Source organism: Heptranchias perlo, unplaced genomic scaffold, assembly GCF_035084215.1.
Source record: "Heptranchias perlo isolate sHepPer1 unplaced genomic scaffold, sHepPer1.hap1 HAP1_SCAFFOLD_263, whole genome shotgun sequence".
Taxonomy (NCBI): domain Eukaryota; kingdom Metazoa; phylum Chordata; class Chondrichthyes; order Hexanchiformes; family Hexanchidae; genus Heptranchias; species Heptranchias perlo.
Window position 1 is genome coordinate 326,225 of NW_027139275.1, and position 20,822 is coordinate 347,046.

The 20,822-nt window shown below is 50.9% G+C and overlaps 1 protein-coding gene and 1 non-coding gene across 9 annotated transcripts in view; both read left to right on the top strand.

Annotated features, from left to right (window-relative positions):
- Positions 1 to 18,790, top strand: part of LOC137310548 (zinc finger protein 271-like) — a 342,914-nt gene extending 324,124 nt beyond the window's left edge. For 7 of the 8 annotated variants that reach the window (XM_067978318.1, XM_067978315.1, XM_067978322.1 and 4 more), the window contains 2 exons: positions 7,071 to 7,221; positions 11,999 to 18,790. In XM_067978318.1, coding sequence (XP_067834419.1) covers positions 12,347 to 14,002 — 1,656 coding nt within the window. In that variant the 5' untranslated portion in view covers positions 7,071 to 7,221; positions 11,999 to 12,346 and the 3' untranslated portion in view covers positions 14,003 to 18,790. Of the gene's footprint in view, positions 1 to 6,118; positions 6,290 to 7,070; positions 7,222 to 11,998 lie in introns of those variants that run through there. The other variant, XM_067978323.1, reaches the window with a different exon arrangement.
- trnat-agu (transfer RNA threonine (anticodon AGU)) lies at positions 17,428 to 17,501 on the top strand. Its single transcript has one exon. It is a non-coding gene; the product is annotated as a tRNA-Thr (tRNA).
- Positions 18,791 to 20,822: the final 2,032 nt, after the last annotated feature.

Below are 20,822 nucleotides of genomic sequence, written 5' to 3' on the forward strand. Positions count from 1 at the left end.
TGTCCCGTCCTCTCTCCCCCTGTCCCGTCCTCTCTCCCCCTGTCCCGTCCTCTCTCCCCCTGTCCCGTCCTCTCTCCCCCTGTCCCGTCCTCTCTCCCCCTGTCCCGTCCTCTCTCCCCCTGTCCCGTCCTCTCTCCCCCTGTCCCGTCCTCTCTCCCCCTGTCCCGTCCTCTCTCCCCCTGTCCCGTCCTCTCTCCCCCTGTCCCGTCCTCTCTCCCCCTGTCCCGTCCTCTCTCCCCCTGTCCCGTCCTCTCTCCCCCTGTCCCGTCCTCTCTCCCCCTGTCCCGTCCTCTCTCCCCCTGTCCCGTCCTCTCTCCCCCTGTCCCGTCCTCTCTCCCCCTGTCCCGTCCTCTCTCCCCCTGTCCCGTCCTCTCTCCCCCTGTCCCGTCCTCTCTCCCCCTGTCCCGTCCTCTCTCCCCCTGTCCCGTCCTCTCTCCCCCTGTCCCGTCCTCTCTCCCCCTGTCCCGTCCTCTCTCCCCCTGTCCCGTCCTCTCTCCCCCTGTCCCGTCCTCTCTCCCCCTGTCCCGTCCTCTCTCCCCCTGTCCCGTCCTCTCTCCCCCTGTCCCGTCCTCTCTCCCCCTGTCCCGTCCTCTCTCCCCCTGTCCCGTCCTCTCTCCCCCTGTCCCGTCCTCTCTCCCCCTGTCCCGTCCTCTCTCCCCCTGTCCCGTCCTCTCTCCCCCTGTCCCGTCCTCTCTCCCCCTGTCCCGTCCTCTCTCCCCCTGTCCCGTCCTCTCTCCCCCTGTCCCGTCCTCTCTCCCCCTGTCCCGTCCTCTCTCCCCCTGTCCCGTCCTCTCTCCCCCTGTCCCGTCCTCTCTCCCCCTGTCCCGTCCTCTCTCCCCCTGTCCCGTCCTCTCTCCCCCTGTCCCGTCCTCTCTCCCCCTGTCCCGTCCTCTCTCCCCCTGTCCCGTCCTCTCTCCCCCTGTCCCGTCCTCTCTCCCCCTGTCCCGTCCTCTCTCCCCCTGTCCCGTCCTCTCTCCCCCTGTCCCGTCCTCTCTCCCCCTGTCCCGTCCTCTCTCCCCCTGTCCCGTCCTCTCTCCCCCTGTCCCGTCCTCTCTCCCCCTGTCCCGTCCTCTCTCCCCCTGTCCCGTCCTCTCTCCCCCTGTCCCGTCCTCTCTCCCCCTGTCCCGTCCTCTCTCCCCCTGTCCCGTCCTCTCTCCCCCTGTCCCGTCCTCTCTCCCCCTGTCCCGTCCTCTCTCCCCCTGTCCCGTCCTCTCTCCCCCTGTCCCGTCCTCTCTCCCCCTGTCCCGTCCTCTCTCCCCCTGTCCCGTCCTCTCTCCCCCTGTCCCGTCCTCTCTCCCCCTGTCCCGTCCTCTCTCCCCCTGTCCCGTCCTCTCTCCCCCTGTCCCGTCCTCTCTCCCCCTGTCCCGTCCTCTCTCCCCCTGTCCCGTCCTCTCTCCCCCTGTCCCGTCCTCTCTCCCCCTGTCCCGTCCTCTCTCCCCCTGTCCCGTCCTCTCTCCCCCTGTCCCGTCCTCTCTCCCCCTGTCCCGTCCTCTCTCCCCCTGTCCCGTCCTCTCTCCCCCTGTCCCGTCCTCTCTCCCCCTGTCCCGTCCTCTCTCCCCCTGTCCCGTCCTCTCTCCCCCTGTCCCGTCCTCTCTCCCCCTGTCCCGTCCTCTCTCCCCCTGTCCCGTCCTCTCTCCCCCTGTCCCGTCCTCTCTCCCCCTGTCCCGTCCTCTCTCCCCCTGTCCCGTCCTCTCTCCCCCTGTCCCGTCCTCTCTCCCCCTGTCCCGTCCTCTCTCCCCCTGTCCCGTCCTCTCTCCCCCTGTCCCGTCCTCTCTCCCCCTGTCCCGTCCTCTCTCCCCCTGTCCCGTCCTCTCTCCCCCTGTCCCGTCCTCTCTCCCCCTGTCCCGTCCTCTCTCCCCCTGTCCCGTCCTCTCTCCCCCTGTCCCGTCCTCTCTCCCCCTGTCCCGTCCTCTCTCCCCCTGTCCCGTCCTCTCTCCCCCTGTCCCGTCCTCTCTCCCCCTGTCCCGTCCTCTCTCCCCCTGTCCCGTCCTCTCTCCCCCTGTCCCGTCCTCTCTCCCCCTGTCCCGTCCTCTCTCCCCCTGTCCCGTCCTCTCTCCCCCTGTCCCGTCCTCTCTCCCCCTGTCCCGTCCTCTCTCCCCCTGTCCCGTCCTCTCTCCCCCTGTCCCGTCCTCTCTCCCCCTGTCCCGTCCTCTCTCCCCCTGTCCCGTCCTCTCTCCCCCTGTCCCGTCCTCTCTCCCCCTGTCCCGTCCTCTCTCCCCCTGTCCCGTCCTCTCTCCCCCTGTCCCGTCCTCTCTCCCCCTGTCCCGTCCTCTCTCCCCCTGTCCCGTCCTCTCTCCCCCTGTCCCGTCCTCTCTCCCCCTGTCCCGTCCTCTCTCCCCCTGTCCCGTCCTCTCTCCCCCTGTCCCGTCCTCTCTCCCCCTGTCCCGTCCTCTCTCCCCCTGTCCCGTCCTCTCTCCCCCTGTCCCGTCCTCTCTCCCCCTGTCCCGTCCTCTCTCCCCCTGTCCCGTCCTCTCTCCCCCTGTCCCGTCCTCTCTCCCCCTGTCCCGTCCTCTCTCCCCCTGTCCCGTCCTCTCTCCCCCTGTCCCGTCCTCTCTCCCCCTGTCCCGTCCTCTCTCCCCCTGTCCCGTCCTCTCTCCCCCTGTCCCGTCCTCTCTCCCCCTGTCCCGTCCTCTCTCCCCCTGTCCCGTCCTCTCTCCCCCTGTCCCGTCCTCTCTCCCCCTGTCCCGTCCTCTCTCCCCCTGTCCCGTCCTCTCTCCCCCTGTCCCGTCCTCTCTCCCCCTGTCCCGTCCTCTCTCCCCCTGTCCCGTCCTCTCTCCCCCTGTCCCGTCCTCTCTCCCCCTGTCCCGTCCTCTCTCCCCCTGTCCCGTCCTCTCTCCCCCTGTCCCGTCCTCTCTCCCCCTGTCCCGTCCTCTCTCCCCCTGTCCCGTCCTCTCTCCCCCTGTCCCGTCCTCTCTCCCCCTGTCCCGTCCTCTCTCCCCCTGTCCCGTCCTCTCTCCCCCTGTCCCGTCCTCTCTCCCCCTGTCCCGTCCTCTCTCCCCCTGTCCCGTCCTCTCTCCCCCTGTCCCGTCCTCTCTCCCCCTGTCCCGTCCTCTCTCCCCCTGTCCCGTCCTCTCTCCCCCTGTCCCGTCCTCTCTCCCCCTGTCCCGTCCTCTCTCCCCCTGTCCCGTCCTCTCTCCCCCTGTCCCGTCCTCTCTCCCCCTGTCCCGTCCTCTCTCCCCCTGTCCCGTCCTCTCTCCCCCTGTCCCGTCCTCTCTCCCCCTGTCCCGTCCTCTCTCCCCCTGTCCCGTCCTCTCTCCCCCTGTCCCGTCCTCTCTCCCCCTGTCCCGTCCTCTCTCCCCCTGTCCCGTCCTCTCTCCCCCTGTCCCGTCCTCTCTCCCCCTGTCCCGTCCTCTCTCCCCCTGTCCCGTCCTCTCTCCCCCTGTCCCGTCCTCTCTCCCCCTGTCCCGTCCTCTCTCCCCCTGTCCCGTCCTCTCTCCCCCTGTCCCGTCCTCTCTCCCCCTGTCCCGTCCTCTCTCCCCCTGTCCCGTCCTCTCTCCCCCTGTCCCGTCCTCTCTCCCCCTGTCCCGTCCTCTCTCCCCCTGTCCCGTCCTCTCTCCCCCTGTCCCGTCCTCTCTCCCCCTGTCCCGTCCTCTCTCCCCCTGTCCCGTCCTCTCTCCCCCTGTCCCGTCCTCTCTCCCCCTGTCCCGTCCTCTCTCCCCCTGTCCCGTCCTCTCTCCCCCTGTCCCGTCCTCTCTCCCCCTGTCCCGTCCTCTCTCCCCCTGTCCCGTCCTCTCTCCCCCTGTCCCGTCCTCTCTCCCCCTGTCCCGTCCTCTCTCCCCCTGTCCCGTCCTCTCTCCCCCTGTCCCGTCCTCTCTCCCCCTGTCCCGTCCTCTCTCCCCCTGTCCCGTCCTCTCTCCCCCTGTCCCGTCCTCTCTCCCCCTGTCCCGTCCTCTCTCCCCCTGTCCCGTCCTCTCTCCCCCTGTCCCGTCCTCTCTCCCCCTGTCCCGTCCTCTCTCCCCCTGTCCCGTCCTCTCTCCCCCTGTCCCGTCCTCTCTCCCCCTGTCCCGTCCTCTCTCCCCCTGTCCCGTCCTCTCTCCCCCTGTCCCGTCCTCTCTCCCCCTGTCCCGTCCTCTCTCCCCCTGTCCCGTCCTCTCTCCCCCTGTCCCGTCCTCTCTCCCCCTGTCCCGTCCTCTCTCCCCCTGTCCCGTCCTCTCTCCCCCTGTCCCGTCCTCTCTCCCCCTGTCCCGTCCTCTCTCCCCCTGTCCCGTCCTCTCTCCCCCTGTCCCGTCCTCTCTCCCCCTGTCCCGTCCTCTCTCCCCCTGTCCCGTCCTCTCTCCCCCTGTCCCGTCCTCTCTCCCCCTGTCCCGTCCTCTCTCCCCCTGTCCCGTCCTCTCTCCCCCTGTCCCGTCCTCTCTCCCCCTGTCCCGTCCTCTCTCCCCCTGTCCCGTCCTCTCTCCCCCTGTCCCGTCCTCTCTCCCCCTGTCCCGTCCTCTCTCCCCCTGTCCCGTCCTCTCTCCCCCTGTCCCGTCCTCTCTCCCCCTGTCCCGTCCTCTCTCCCCCTGTCCCGTCCTCTCTCCCCCTGTCCCGTCCTCTCTCCCCCTGTCCCGTCCTCTCTCCCCCTGTCCCGTCCTCTCTCCCCCTGTCCCGTCCTCTCTCCCCCTGTCCCGTCCTCTCTCCCCCTGTCCCGTCCTCTCTCCCCCTGTCCCGTCCTCTCTCCCCCTGTCCCGTCCTCTCTCCCCCTGTCCCGTCCTCTCTCCCCCTGTCCCGTCCTCTCTCCCCCTGTCCCGTCCTCTCTCCCCCTGTCCCGTCCTCTCTCCCCCTGTCCCGTCCTCTCTCCCCCTGTCCCGTCCTCTCTCCCCCTGTCCCGTCCTCTCTCCCCCTGTCCCGTCCTCTCTCCCCCTGTCCCGTCCTCTCTCCCCCTGTCCCGTCCTCTCTCCCCCTGTCCCGTCCTCTCTCCCCCTGTCCCGTCCTCTCTCCCCCTGTCCCGTCCTCTCTCCCCCTGTCCCGTCCTCTCTCCCCCTGTCCCGTCCTCTCTCCCCCTGTCCCGTCCTCTCTCCCCCTGTCCCGTCCTCTCTCCCCCTGTCCCGTCCTCTCTCCCCCTGTCCCGTCCTCTCTCCCCCTGTCCCGTCCTCTCTCCCCCTGTCCCGTCCTCTCTCCCCCTGTCCCGTCCTCTCTCCCCCTGTCCCGTCCTCTCTCCCCCTGTCCCGTCCTCTCTCCCCCTGTCCCGTCCTCTCTCCCCCTGTCCCGTCCTCTCTCCCCCTGTCCCGTCCTCTCTCCCCCTGTCCCGTCCTCTCTCCCCCTGTCCCGTCCTCTCTCCCCCTGTCCCGTCCTCTCTCCCCCTGTCCCGTCCTCTCTCCCCCTGTCCCGTCCTCTCTCCCCCTGTCCCGTCCTCTCTCCCCCTGTCCCGTCCTCTCTCCCCCTGTCCCGTCCTCTCTCCCCCTGTCCCGTCCTCTCTCCCCCTGTCCCGTCCTCTCCCTCTGCCTCTTTCCCCCTCTTTTCCCCTCTCTTTCGCTGCCTCTCTTTTTCTCTCACTCTCTGTTCCTCTATCTTTCTCTGCCTCTCTCCCCACTCCATCATTCTCTCTCTCTCTCTGCCTCTCCCCCTCTCTCTCTGTCCTTTTCTCTCTCTCTGTTGTCTCTGAATTTTTCTTGATTGAAAAGTTCTCTGAAATATTTCAGTCTCACTGTTTAAAGTAACAACAATTAAACAGCCCAGAGAGGCTTCTCTCCGTCCCTCTCTCTCTCCGTCCCTCTCTCTCTCCGTCCCTCTCTCTCTCCGTCCCTCTCTCTCTCCGTCCCTCTCTCTCTCCGTCCCTCTCTCTCTCCGTCCCTCTCTCTCTCCGTCCCTCTCTCTCTCCGTCCCTCTCTCTCTCCGTCCCTCTCTCTCTCCGTCCCTCTCTCTCTCCGTCCCTCTCTCTCTCCGTCCCTCTCTCTCTCCGTCCCTCTCTCTCTCCGTCCCTCTCTCTCTCCGTCCCTCTCTCTCTCCGTCCCTCTCTCTCTCCGTCCCTCTCTCTCTCCGTCCCTCTCTCTCATTTAAACAGAGAGAGTCTGACCGAACCGATCATTTTCTCTCTCTCTGTCCCTCTTTCTCTCTCTCTCTCTCTCTCTCTCCCCCTCTCTCTGTCTTTCTATCTCATTTAAATCGATCATTTTCTCTCTCTCTCTGTCCCTCACTCTATTCACCTTTCTGCAGCATTTTTATTTATTAAAATGTTTTCTATATTAAAACTTCAATTAGAGGCTGGAAACCTGTCAGTTAAATCTCGTTTCTCAACCTTTGGATGATTTGAGTGTTTGAAATGGTGCTGTGCCCTGAGCTCGGAACCTGTTTGCCATCCAGACCCGGGGAGGTGAGAATGAGATGGAGTCCCTGCTCCCTCCACAGCTCTTTACAGTAAACACACAGAGAGAATGAAATGGTCAAACACTGTCTGAGAAACAGCAGCCATTCCAGCTCTGCAGCCCTTGTGTATTCGGAGCAGATTCCGCCCAACTTTAGTTCTTTAAATGTGGACGCCGGGCAGGGTGGGATGTGTCGGAGGTCCCCGGGGTGTTTGGGTCACGAGGGGAGGGGGGGAGACAGGCTGAGGGTGGAGGGGGGACTCGGTTTGGGGTGAGGGAAGAGGGGGAGACAGGCTGTGAGGGTTTCAAATCAGTAAAATAGGTCCTTGAAATGTGGCTCATTCCAACAGACAGGTCTCCTGGTCAAACCAGTCCTGTCCTGGGCTGTCCCTGGATTAACATGAGAATGGACAGGTCCCTGAGGGAGACCCATTGAGATTCAGTCTAATATCTCAAAGGCTGAAGCAGGGAGCTCCCCGGGGGTAGGGGATGGCCGTGAGTCTCATCCCAAACCCTCCCCAGGGGCGGGGACAATCTCTGTCTGCCGGGGTCCTCCAGCCTGTCCTGAGTGTATTTCTCTCTCTGTCTCTCTCCCAACTTTTCTCTCTCTTTCGATTCTCTGGTTTGTAACTGGGATTTGTGTCTCAGTGTTGGTGCTGAGGGATTGTCGGTGTAACTGGGAGAGGGAGTGGGTGTGGGGGTATTCTGGGCTCTTGCTGTGCCTTTTTAATCCCTTGCTTTTGTATTTTAATCAATTCCCTCTCTCTCTCTCTCTCTCTCTCCCCTCAGGAAACTTTTCGATGAAATGCTGCAAGGAGATGATCCAGAAAGAGACATTTTGTGAGAAGGAGGAGGAGGAATCCTGGGCCAAGAATCGTTCTCTCTGCTGGGCACTGACTGACTGAGACCTTCACCGCAGCCTGGACCCGATGGGGGCCACGTGAGTAATGTCTGGGTTACTCTGGGGGATCACTGGGACATTCTGGGGACACTGGACGATCACTGGGACATTCTGGGGACACTGGGGGATCACTGGGACATTGTACAGGAGCTGACACTGAGACACACACTGACCGTCTGACAGTGCAGCGCTCCCTCAGTACCGACCGTCCAACAGAATATTACCATCTGTTCGAGCCCAAATTCCTCCCTTCGTTCATTGCAAGTGCAACTTTTCAGAAATAACACAAAGTGGATCAAACTATTATTCAGAGGCTGACAATGTGACATATCTCGGGTCTGAATTGAAATTAAAAGCACTTTCAGGGAGCGTCCTGCAGCACGCAGAGAGCCGAAATGTGAAAACAGCCTCCAAATGTTTTCTTAGTTTGAAGTTTAATTTTTGAAAAGGTCACCGACAACTCAGAAAAAAATAGTGTTAATTCCGAAGCCATTTTGGGCCCCCATGTGAAATTGTATTGTAATGGAACCACACAGACACATGGGGAAGCTCGGGAGCAAACTGATTGGAATTTGAGATTTTAATCCCATATTCATTTGTGGCACAGCTCAGCTCAATTCAAACCCAATGTCTGTGCAAGGGACACGTGTCTCCTGACTGTACAGTCTGTGTGTGTGTGTGTCTCAGTCTCACTGGTCCCATAACATAACTTGAAAGCAGTAAAATTAACCAGAACCTGCTCCAAAGACAAAACCGATCCAGATCTTGAAGGTGTGATGATTTCCTCCTTCTCTCTGCTCTGTTGGTGGGAGGCTCATTTCCAGTCCCAGGTATTTGTCTATTCCCCATGTCTGATGGGTTGGTTCCTGTGAACAGTTTGTCAGAGAGTGTTTCACTGCCTCAGGGTGTTTACAGAGAGAGAGAAGCAGCTCCCATCCTGGTCTGAAAGACCCAGTCAATGAGAGATTTATAAAACAATCCAGCCCAGTGGAGTTAAACCTTGTCCCCCATTAATCCAAACACACCATATTGTGAGCAAAATTCAACATTTCACAGGGCCAGTGAGTCCCTGACACGGATTGTACCCACCTCCCTAAACTAAACACAACTCGTTACTGTAAAAAGTGTCTGTCAAAACACAGCCCGTTTAGGGACTGAACCCCTCAAATAACCGTTACACTCAACATTGCAATCTCTCAGTGAATCGTTCCCTTTTACCCACTGTGTACTGTACACGTACAGGAGCTCACACTGAGACACACACGGGCCGTACAGTACCAGACAGGAGTGAATCGTTCCCTTTTACCCACCGTGTGCTGTACACGTACAGTACAGTTGTGGTGGTGGTTGTTGTGGTGGCCCAAACGCAAAGGCCGACGCTCTGGCATCGCTCTGGGATCTCCGGCTGCACCCTGGCCTCACTCTGGGCTGACTGGGTGCACTCTGGGACCCCGGCATCACTCTGGGGTCACTGGGACATTCTGGGGTCACTGCGGGATCACTGGGGACACTCTGTCGGCCTCTTGCCGCCATGTGACAAGATGGCGGCGGCCATTTTTTCCAAGATTGCGGCCGCGCTTGCCGCCATTTTGTCCAAGTTGGTGGCTGCGCCTGCCGCCATTTTGCCCAAGATGGCGGCCGCGCCTGCCGCCATGTTTTCCAAGATGGCGGCCGTGCTTGCTGCCATTTTTTCCAAGATGGTGGCCATGCCGGCCGCCATTTTGTCCAAGACGGACTCTGCGCTTGCCTCCATTTTGTCCAAGCTGGCTTCATTTATTATATAAATAATTGAAAAGTTTAAAATGTAATATAAATGACTCAATAGTTTCATTCATTAAATAAATAATGAATTGCTTATTTTATTATATCAATAATTAAATTGTTTTCAAGTGTTTAATTTATTATATGAATACTTCAAATGTCTCATTTATTATAAAGAGAATTCAATAGTTTAAATTATTCGATTGATTAATTTATTATATAAATAACCAAGAGTTTAATTTATTGTATAAAAAATTCAATAGCTAAATTTATTATATAAATCATTCAATTGTTTAATATATTATAAATAATTCAAGTGTTTAATTTTTTATGTAAATTATTAAATTGTTTAATTTATTATATGAATAATTAAATTGATTAATATATTTGATAAATAATTCAGTAGTTTAATTATATAATAATTCAAGTGTATAATTTAATATATAAATAGCTCCGTTGTTTAATTTATTGTATAAATAATTCAATTTGTGAATTTATTATACAAATAAGCAAGTGTTTAATTTATTAATGAAGCATTCAAGTGTATAATTTATTACATAAATAGTTCATTTGTTCAATTTATTATTTAAATAATTCAACTGTTTAATTTATTATCTAAATAATTCAATAGTTCAATTTATTATATAAATAATCAATTGTTTAATTTCTTACATAACGACTTCAGTTGTTAAAATAAACTATTGAATTATTTTCATAATAAATTAAGCATCTAAATAATTCAATTGATGAAATTATTATACAAATAAACAAGTGTTTAATTTATTATATAATAATGCATGTCTAATTTATTATAAAAAACAATTGTTTAATTTATTATATAAATGATTGAACTGATTATTTGATTCTCTAAATAATTCAATTGTTTAATTTATTATATAAATAATTCATGTTTAATTCATTATATAAATAATTCAAGTGTTTCATTTATTATATAAAAAAATCAATTGTTTAGTTTATTATATAAATAATCCAAGTGTTAAAATTATTATATAAAGAGGTCAAGTGTTTAAATTATATAATTAATTCAAAGGTTTAACTTATCATAGAAAGATTCAAGTGTTTATTTAATCATATTAATAATCCATTATTTAATTTATTGCATGAAGAATTTCAAAATGTTTAATTGATTATATAAATAATTCAAAGGTTTAATTCATTACACATAATAAATTGTTTACTTTATTATATAATGAAGTCTCGTGTTTAATTTATCAGACAAATCATTCAAGTGTTTAATTTATTATATAAATAATTCAACGAAATATTGAATTCTTTATATAATAAATTAAACGAAGGAAAATTTATATAATGAATTAAACTATTGAATTATTTCTACGATAAATTAAACACTTGAATCCTTTATATAATAAATAAACACTAATTGTTTATGTAATAAATTAAACAATTGATTATTTAATGAATTGAACTATTCAATTATTTATGAAATGAATTGAACACTTGAATTGTATGCTTCCAATGTCTTTGTTTTTCGGCCTGATATTAAGATCATCAATGGCGGCTGCATCATCCAGCATGCAGCGCGGTTCAGATTGTGCCCTATCTGAATCAGTGGAGCCCAGTGCGCAGGCGCAGTAGTGACTCATTACTGGTCAGTGTGTCCTGAGCATGCGCGGCCAGTCGAGGCTGCGGGAGGAGCGCGTTCGGTGCAGGTCAGAGGATCGGAGCAAGAGGATCAATAAACCCCGGGGCCCGGGTCCGGGCTCAGGCCCAGGCTCAGGCTTTACAAACCCCGAGTGCGGCCCCAGACCCGAATATAAAACAGTGAACATTATCCCCCCCTCACTACCCGCCGGGAAATGAAGGGGAAATGGGGATCGGTCAGGGAGCGTCTGTAAATGAAGGAGAAATGGTGATCGGTCAGGGAGCGTCTGTAAATGAAGGTGAAATGGTGATCGGTCAGGGAGCGTCTGTAAATGAAGGAGAAATGGCGATCGGTCAGGGAGCGTCTGTAAATGAAGAGGAAATGGTGATCGGTCAGGGAGCGTCTGTAAATGAAGAAGAAATGGTGATGGGTCAGGGAGCGTCTGTAAATGAAGAGGAAATGGTGATCGGTCAGGGAGCGTCTGTAAATGAAGAAGAAATGGTGATGGGTCAGGGAGCGTCTGTAAATGAAGGATAAATGGTGATCGGTCAGGGAGCGTCTGTAAATGAAGGACAAATGGTGATCGGTCAGGGAGCGTCTGTAAATGAAGGAGAAATGGTGATCGGTCAGGGAGCGTCTGTAAATGAAGGAGGAATGGAGATCGGTCAGGGAGCGTCTGTCAATGAAGGAGAAATGGTGATCGGTCAGGGAGCGTCTGAAAATGAAGGAGAAATGGTGATCGGTCAGGGAGCGTCTGTAAATGAAGGAGAAATGGTGATTGGTCAGGGGGCGTCTGTAAATGAAGGAGAAATGGTGATCTCTATACCTTTAGTCATCCAGGGAGCTCCAGCTTTGGATGCCGTTCCTTTCCTCCTCGTGGGAATCTGTCTACTCTGTACCCAAACCAACTCCTCCTTGAAGGCCTCCCACTGTTCAATTACTGTTCTGCCTGCCAATTTTTGATTCCAATCCACCTGGACAAGATCCCTTTTTAACTCACTGGAATTAGCCCTCCTCCAGTTAAGAATTTTCACATTTGACTGTCCCTTGTCCTTTTCCATAACTGTTCTAAACCTAATGAGATTATGATCACTGCTGCCCCACTGAAACATGGTCCACCTGCCCCACTTCATTCTCCACACCCAGCCCACTGCTGTACTCACACTCTCTCACACTCTTTCACACACTCACACTCTCTCACACTCACTCTCTCACACTCTCTCTCACACCCTTTCACTTATGGTTTAGGGCCACTGAAAGATGATGCGATGGATTTGGATTTCAGCACAGGGAGGAGGGAGAGTGTGTGGGACGGGGATTTACAGCTTTGAGGAATGAGAGAGGAAATAATGTTCCATAGAAAGTAAAGTTATCTGATCTGAATTTCTATCCTGTACTTACAGTGATAACTTTTATAAACTACTTTTACAGGGGAGGATTTGCAGAGGGAAACTCAAACCAAAGATCACGTCAAGATCTGACAGAGTCACTCCATTCATCAGGACCTGAATATCATCGACCTTTGAATGTGGAAGGAGAAATGTTTGTCTGTTCTGTCTGTGGGAGATGATTTTAGACATCAGTGTGAGTGGAAAAGCACCGAGACACACACCGAGTGAGAGTGTTCCAGTGCACTGACTGTGGAAAGAGCTTTAACCAGTTACACCGCCAGAAAAAACACCGCACCGTTCACAGTGGGGAGAAACCGTCCACGTGTTCTGTGTGTGGACGAGGCTTCAACTGATCATCAACCTGGAGAGACACAAGGACACCCAGACCATGGAGAAACCGTGGAAATGTGGGGACTGTGGGAAGGGATTCAATTACCCGTCCAGGCTGGAAATTCATCAACACAGTCACACTGGGGAGAGGCCGTTCACCTGCTCCATGTGTGGGAAGGGATTCGCTCAGTCATCCGGCCTCCTGACACACCAGCGAGTTCACTCTGATGAGAGACCTTTTAAATGTTCTGACTGTGAGATGAGGTTTAAAAGCAAAATTAATCTGCTGATACACCAACGTACCCATACTGGGGAGAGGCCGTTCACCTGCTCCTTGTGTGGGAAGGGATTCACTATTTCATCCAGCCTCCAGACACACCAGCGAGTTCACACTGGGGAGAGACCTTTTAAATGTTCTGACTGTGAGAAAAGGTTTCAATGCAAAAGGAACCTGCTGACACACCAATGTACCCACACTGGGGTGAGGCCATTCACCTGCTCCGTGTGTGGGAAGGGATTCACTCAGTCATCCCTCCTCCTGAAACACCAGCGAGTTCACACTGGCGAGAGGCCGTTCACCTGCTCCGTGTGTGGGAAGGGATACACTCGGTCATTCATCCTGCAGAGACACCAGCGAGTTCACTCCGATGAGAGACCTTTCAAATGTTCTGTCTGTGAGAAGAGGTTTAAAAGCAAATTTAATCTGCTGAGACACCAACGCACTCACACTGGGGAGAGGCCGTTCATCTGCACCGTGTGTGGGAAGAGATTCACTCAGTCATCCAACCTGCTGAAACACCAGCGAGTTCACACTGGGGAGAGGCCGTTCACCTGCACCTTGTGTGGGATGAGATTCACTCGGTCATTCATCCTGCAGAGACACCAGCGAGTTCACTCCGATGAGAGACCTTTCAAATGTTCTGTCTGTGAGAAGAGGTTTAAAAGCAAATTTAATCTGCTGACACACCAACGCACCCACACTGGGGAGAGGCCGTTCTCCTGCTCAGTGTGTGGGAAGGGATTCGTTGGGTCATCCACCCTGCTGAAACACCAGCGAGTTCACACTGGGGAGAGGCCGTTCACCTGCTCCGTGTGTGGGAAGAGATTCACTCGGCCATCCAACCTGCTGAGACACCAGCGAGTTCACTCCGATGAGAGACCTTTTAAATGTTCTGACTGTGAGAAGAGGTATAAAAGCAAATTTAATCTGCTGACACACCAACGCACCCACACTGGGGAGAGGCCGTTCACCTGCTCAGTGTGTGGGAAGGGATTCACTTGGTCATCCACCCTGCTGAAACACCAGCGAGTTCACACTGGGGAGAGGCCGTTCTCCTGCTCAGTGTATGGGAAGGGATTCGCTGGGTCATCCACCCTGCTGAAACACCAGCGAGTTCACACTGGGGAGAGGCCGTTCACCTGCTCCGTGTGTGGGAAGAGATTCACTCGGCCATCCATCCTGCTGAGACACCAGCGAGTTCACTCCGATGAGAGACCTTTTAAATGTTCTGACTGTGAGAAGAGGTATAAAAGCAAATTTAATCTGCTGACACACCAACGCACCCACACTGGGGAGAGGCCGTTCACCTGCTCAGTGTGTGGGAAGGGATTCACTTGGGCATCCAACCTGCTGCAACACCAGCGAGTTCACACTGAGAGACCTTTAAATGTTCTGACTGTGGGAAGAGATTTAAAATCAGAAACGAACTGCTGAGACATCGACGCACTCACACTGGGGAGAGACTTTTCACCTGCTCCGTGTGTGGGAAGAGATTCACTCGATCATCCCACCTTCTGAAACATTAATTTGTTGACACTATTGAGTGACCTTTTAATGCAGTGACTGTGAGAAGAGCTTTAAAAGCAGAAATGAACTGCTGACACATCAACGCATGCCCATTGGTTGAGAGACTGTTCACCTGCTCCGTGTGTGGGAAGGGATTCACTCAGTCATCACACGTGCTGAGACACCAGCGAGTTCACGAAATGAGCAGGTCCAACGAGCCGGTCTGTAACACAGGCCAATGACTCAGTGCAGCTCGTTACCCAGTCACAGGGCTCCGTTATAGCCTCTCCTGTCAGTAACACACAAAGAGAAATTGTAAATCTGAAACAGAAAGAGATAATGTATAACACTTCATATCAACCACCAGTTTTACCCTCTTTCCGGCTTTTAAAACAATCTGTTTCACAGTTTGTCAAATCCGAAACAGCCTCTGGGATTTGCTGATTGAGAATTTCAGTGGAAATTGGGACCGTCATTAAGTATCGGAACAAATATCCCCGCTGAGGTTTCGGGATTGTTACTGGTTTATTTATATCAGTGAGTGGCCAATTTTAAACTCGGTGAGGGTCTTAACCTAAGGTAAGAGCCTGGGATAGACAAGAGATTCTTCAATGTATCAAGTTAAATTACACTGATTCCACCAACACTGGACATCACATCCCTCAAACATTGTTACCTGTTACTGTATAAAACTGGTGAGGGTGGAAATGGGAAATAACTGAAGAAAACTTCATTGTATCAAAGTTAATTCTGATCTTTATTATTATACAAACATTCTACAGCCTATCCCTTAAAAAGGACCCAATATCAAACCAGTCCCCAGTCCCTGGGCCTGTGCCTATGTTGTGATTTGCACCCGCTTCTGACTGACTTGGTATCAGACGCACTCCCGTCAACAGTAAACGGATGGAGCCGGATCCATAAGAGAAAAATGAGGACCGACCTCTGCGGTTCTCCCAGAGTGCGGGAGGCGGAGTAACAGCAGCAGACAGAGAGATCTCTCTAAACCAGCCGCTGCCGCCGGAGAGAAGCGAGTCCCGTTCCGAGCCGTGTCTGTCAGGCGCCCGCTGACCCTCTCTTCACTGAAGGGGACCGATTCAGCACCAACTCACACACCCACCATTGGATCATTGAATCACCTTCAACACCTGAATTACATCACCACTTAATCCTCTCTTCACGAGGAAATACAAACCTTGTCCACGCAACCTGTCCTCATAATTTAAACATTTTAGCCCCGGTATCATTCTGGTCTTTCTGCGCTGCACCTCCTGCAAGGCCAATATATCCTTCCTGAGGTCTGGTGCCCAGGACTGAATGCCGTACTCTAAATGTGGCCTTAGCAGAGTTTATAGAATTCTAACATAACTTCCACCCTTTTGAATTCCAGTTCCCTTGAGATAAAGGCCGACATTCCATTAGCCATTTAAATTATTTTTTGCACCTGTCTGCCAACTCTTCGTGATTTCCCGAAGTATCTCTGCTCACCCACAGTTCCTGGCTTCTCACCATTTCGAAAATACTCTGATTTATCTTGCTTCGGGCCAAAGTGGATGGCCTCACATTTCCCCAGATTGAAACTTTGAACAGTCTGGGGCTCTTTTGTCGAGAAAAGAGAAGGCTGAGGGTGACCTGATACAGGACTTTAAGATTATGCAAGGGTTTGATCGGTCAGATGTCGATAAGGTGTTTGTACTGTTGGGAGTGGGGATGTGAGAACTTAGGGCCATGAATATAATAGTCATCAATAAATCCAATCTGGCATTCAAGGGAAACATATTTATCCAGAGAGTCGTTAGAATGTGCAGCTCGCCACCACAAGGAGTAGTTAAGGCGAATATCATGGATGCATTTACAGGGAAGCTGGATAAACACATGGAGGAGAATGGAATATTCGGGTTTGCTCATCGGGTTAGATGAAGAGGGGTTGGAGGAGACTCGTCTGCAGCATAAACACCGGTATAGTCTAGTTGGGCCGAATTGCCTGTTTCTGTGATGTACATTCGATGTAATTCTATGTAAGCTCCATCTGACACAGTTTTACCAACTCACTGAATCTATCAATTTCCCTTTGTAACTTTATGCTCCCATCTCCACTACTCACTGTGCACCCAAACTTGGTGTCGTCGACAAACCTGGATATACCGCTCTCTGTTCCTTTATCTGCCTCATTTATACAGATCCCTGGGGGACACCACTAATCAAATCCTGTCAATTTGAGTACATACCCATTAACCCTACTCTCTGTCTCCGACCTCCAAACCAACTCCCTCCCCATGTCAATGGGTTGCTTTGAATTCCACATGTTCTCATTTCTGTTAACAGTCTCTGATGTTAAACCTAAACGAATGCCTCTGGAAGTCAATACACACATAACCCCCATAGACACTCCATTATTTACCACGTTAGTTACATCTTCAAAAAGTTTCGTTGGACTTGACTTACACTTTACAAATCCATGCTGACTCTCTCTGATCAATTCATGTTTATCCAAGTGCTCAGTCATTCTTTCCCTAATAACAGATAGTGGTAACTTCCCCACAACAGACGTCAGACGAATCGGTCTATAATTTCCTGCTTTATCTCTCCTACCCTTCCTAATTAATGGAATGATATTTGAAATTTTTCAATCCATGGAACAATTCCTGAATCAAGAGAGTTTTGAACGATCATGACTAAAGCATGTACAATTTCCTCACCTATTCCCCTGGGATGGTCACCATCAGGTCCTGGAGATTTGTTTATCTTTAGTCGAATTGTTTTCTCCAGTACCATTATTTTACTTGCACTGAATCCCCTTGATTTATTTTCAGTTTTCCTCGTGTCTCTGGTACATTATCCTCATGCTTTTCTGTGAGTGTCAAAAAAGGCTGCTATTTCCTGATTTTTCAATTACAATATCACCTCCATTTGTCTTTAAGGGGCCCACATTACTCTTAGTCACCCTTCTTTCTCTTAATGTACGTGTAAAAACCTTGAAAGTTGTCCTTAATTTCACTCACGAGTTTTTCTCGTTTTCCCTCTTTGCACCTTTTACATTTTTTTCGTTTCAGCACCACAATAAACAACTCTTCACTGTGAAATTTGCTAAATTAGTTCTTCAGTGTCAGAGCGAGAATTGTCCATCCCCAATTTATTTAAAGTAACAAACACAAGCACAAATATTCATCCGTGTATCAAAGCACTGATGGACACAGAAAGATAAACACAGCTTGAAACGCAGTCAGTATCGGGATTCACAGGGAAACGGGCAAGTGAAATAGACAAAGATCAAACAGTCTGAACCCCCAACAGAATGTGACGTGTAGCTGATAGATATTAATGAGAGGAGGTGGGAAACAGGACCATGACTTGGCTCTGTGGCTTAGTTGGTTAAAGCGCTTGTTCAGTAAACAAGAGATCCTGGGTTCAACTCCCAGCGGTGCCTTTGTTTAATTCGTGGTGTTTAGTGAATTTTAGACGGAAAAACGCACAGTGCGGTGTTTGTGTTTTGTTCAGGAGCCAACACAGAACTGATCAGGAAGTCTCTTCAAAAATGCCTTTTCATGAAACAGTCAGCCCTCTCATGGAATGTGTCAGTGACACGTTCTTGTTTCTGGGCTCGTTGAGGTCGGGGGATAATTCTCGATTCGAGGGTCATACCCTGGAGAAGCCCTAATTTAACCCTAGACTTTTGATCTTGACGTGCGGTTCAAACTTTGCAAAGAGGAAAAATAAATCCACAAATCACTCCACCTGAATCTCAAGCGCTTTCGGAAGAAGTTCAGTTCAAACAATCAGGACTTTAAAGGCACCTCAATGACCTGCACTTTCATTGAATGAGCTTTGCTTCCAATTGCATTCAACCTTGAAACCGCTCTGGGTTTTCATCTCACTGAAGCAGAGTGTGGCCGCTCTGTATCTGTGAGCATGTCGGTGACGAGGTTCGCTCTGATATTGGTCGCTTTCAATTTTTAAGATCTCGTCAAGTTCAGGGAAAAGAAACCGAGAATCGAATTGTCCCTGTAAGTGATGAATTGAAGGGATTGGTGCTCCAAGCAGATCTGGAAAATGCGCAGTGCGGTCGCTCAGGAATTCCAAATCCACCCTCTCGCCACTCGGCGATCATATTAACTGAGCTTTACTCTGGCCCAGTGTCACCGCGCTGAAATCGAGTATTTCTCCGGCACGTTTCTCTTAACTTCACAGTTGCTGGTTTAAGAGTGAAGACCGGTTCGTTGGATTTTCACTCCTGCAAGTTTCAACCATTCATTTTGGAAAAGTAAACTGACAGTGGACAGCTGTTATATTGGTCACTGCAGCCTCAAGGTTTAGCTCAGTGAATTACTGGTTTCGCAGGTGACCTCTTCACTTGTCTCGGTGGTGCTATTGGTTAGATTGATTCGAGCCCTTATTTTATTTTTCCTCAGGATTCATTGCCTCAAAGTTCCAGGGTTTCAATGTGTGTTTTGTCTGCAAGAAAATGTACCGTGATCATAGCCGGCTGAGCAGGGCTGATATTCCACCATTTACCCTGTGGACTAAAAAAAACCTTGTGATCGGAGAGCAGGCACATGAAACTTATAAAGGAATGGAACATTGGCTTCACGGAAATCACAATTCATCTTGAGACAAGGTCCCGAAAGGCGAATTCGCTGAGACATGGAGATTCCTGTAGTGAGCGAGACCAGACTGTTTCTATGTTCAGAGAATAAATGGCGCACGCTTTTTGTCATAGCCCGATGCCTTTCGTGTTGTATCAATTGTCCCTCGTTGCGTTACTTTCATCTTGATCGCATAACCAGTTAGGGCGTTCTTGTGATAAATGGCGACAATTGCCTGCTTTGATAAATTTAACAACGGCTGCACCAGATTCCTGGCGTCAAAAACACTGAACTTTTAATCCCACTCTTAAGATACAGTCTGTAAAATAATGAAATTTCATCACTTGAAATGCACAAAAATCAAAGATTCCAACCACTCGCTGTGTGAAGAAGTTTTTACTCATGTCACCTTTGCTTCTTTTGCCAATCACCTTAAATCTATGCCCTTTGGTTCATGTCCCTTCCGCCAATGGGAACAGTTTCACTCTATCTACTCTGTCAAGGCCCTTCATGATTTTGAATATGTCTGTCAAATCTCCTCTCAGCCTTCTCAGTTCCAAGGAGAACAATCCCAGCTTCTTCAGTCTATCCACGTAATTTAAGTCCCTCATCCCTGGAATCATTCGAGTAAATCTCCTCTGCACCCTCTCAAGGCCTTCACATCCTTCCAAAAGTGCACTGCCCAGAACGGGACACAATACTTCATTTGTGGCCGAAATAGTGTTTTATAAAGGTTCATCATGACTTCCTTGTTTTCTAATGTATGCCCTCTTCATAAAGCCCAGGACCCCGTCTGCTTTTTAAACCGCTTTCTCAACCTGCCCTGCTACTTTCAACGATTTGTGCACATATACCCCAAGATCCCTCTGTTCCTCTAACCCTTTCAGAATTGTGCCCTCTCGTTTATATTGCCTCTCCTCGTTTTTCCTACCGAAATGCATCACCTCGCATTTTTCCGTGTTAAACTTCATCTGCCACGTGTCTGTCCATGCCACCAGCGTGTCCATATCCTCTTCAAGTCTATCATAGAATCATAGAAGTTACAACATGGAAACAGGCCCTTTGGCCCAACATGTCCATGTCGCCCAGTTTATACCACCAAGCTAGTCCCAATTTCCTGCACTTGGCCCATCTCCCTCTATACCCATCTTACCCATGTAACTGTCCAAATGCTTTTTAAAAGACAAAATTGTACCCGCCTCTACTACTGCCTCTGGCAGCTCGTTCCAGACACTCACCACCCTTTGAGTGAAAAAATTGCCCCTCTGGACCCTTTTGTATCTCTCCCCTCTCACCTTAAATCTATGCCCCCTCGTTATAGACTCCCCTACCTTTGGGAAAAGATTTTGACTATCGACCTTATCTATGCCCCTCATTATTTTATAGACTTCTATAAGATCACCCCTTAACCTCCTACTTTCCAGGGAAAAAAGTCCCAGTCTGTCTAACCTCTCCCTATAAGTCAAACCATCAAGTCCCGGTAGCATCCGAGTAAATATTTTCTGCACTCTTTCTAGTTTAATAATATCCTTTCTATAATAGGGTGACCAGAACTGTACACAGTACTCCAAGTGTGGCCTCACCAATGCCCTGTACAACTTCAACAAGACATCCCAACTCCTGCATTCAATGTTCTGACCAATGAAACCAAGCATGCCGAATGCCTTCTTCACCACCCTATCCACCTGTGACTCCACTTTCAAGGAGCTATGAACCTGTACTCCTAGATCTCTTTGTTCTATAACTTTCCCCAACGCCCTACCATTAACGGAGTAGGTCCTGGCCCGATTCAATCTACCAAAATGCATCACCTCACATTTATCTAAATTAAACTCCATCTGCCATTCATCGGCCCACTGACCCAATTTATCAAGATCCCGTTGCAATCCTAGATAACCTTCTTCACTGTCCACAATGCCACCAATCTTGGTGTCATCTGCAAACTTACTAACCATGCCTCCTAAATTCTCATCCAAATCATTAATATAAATAACAAATAACAGCAGACCCAGCACCGATCCCTGAGGCACACCGCTGGACACAGGCATCCAGTTTGAAAAACAACCCTCTACAACCACCCTCTGTCTTTTGTCGTCAAGCCAATTTTGTATCCAATTGGCTACCTCACCTTGGATCCCATGAGATTTAACCTTATGCAACAACCT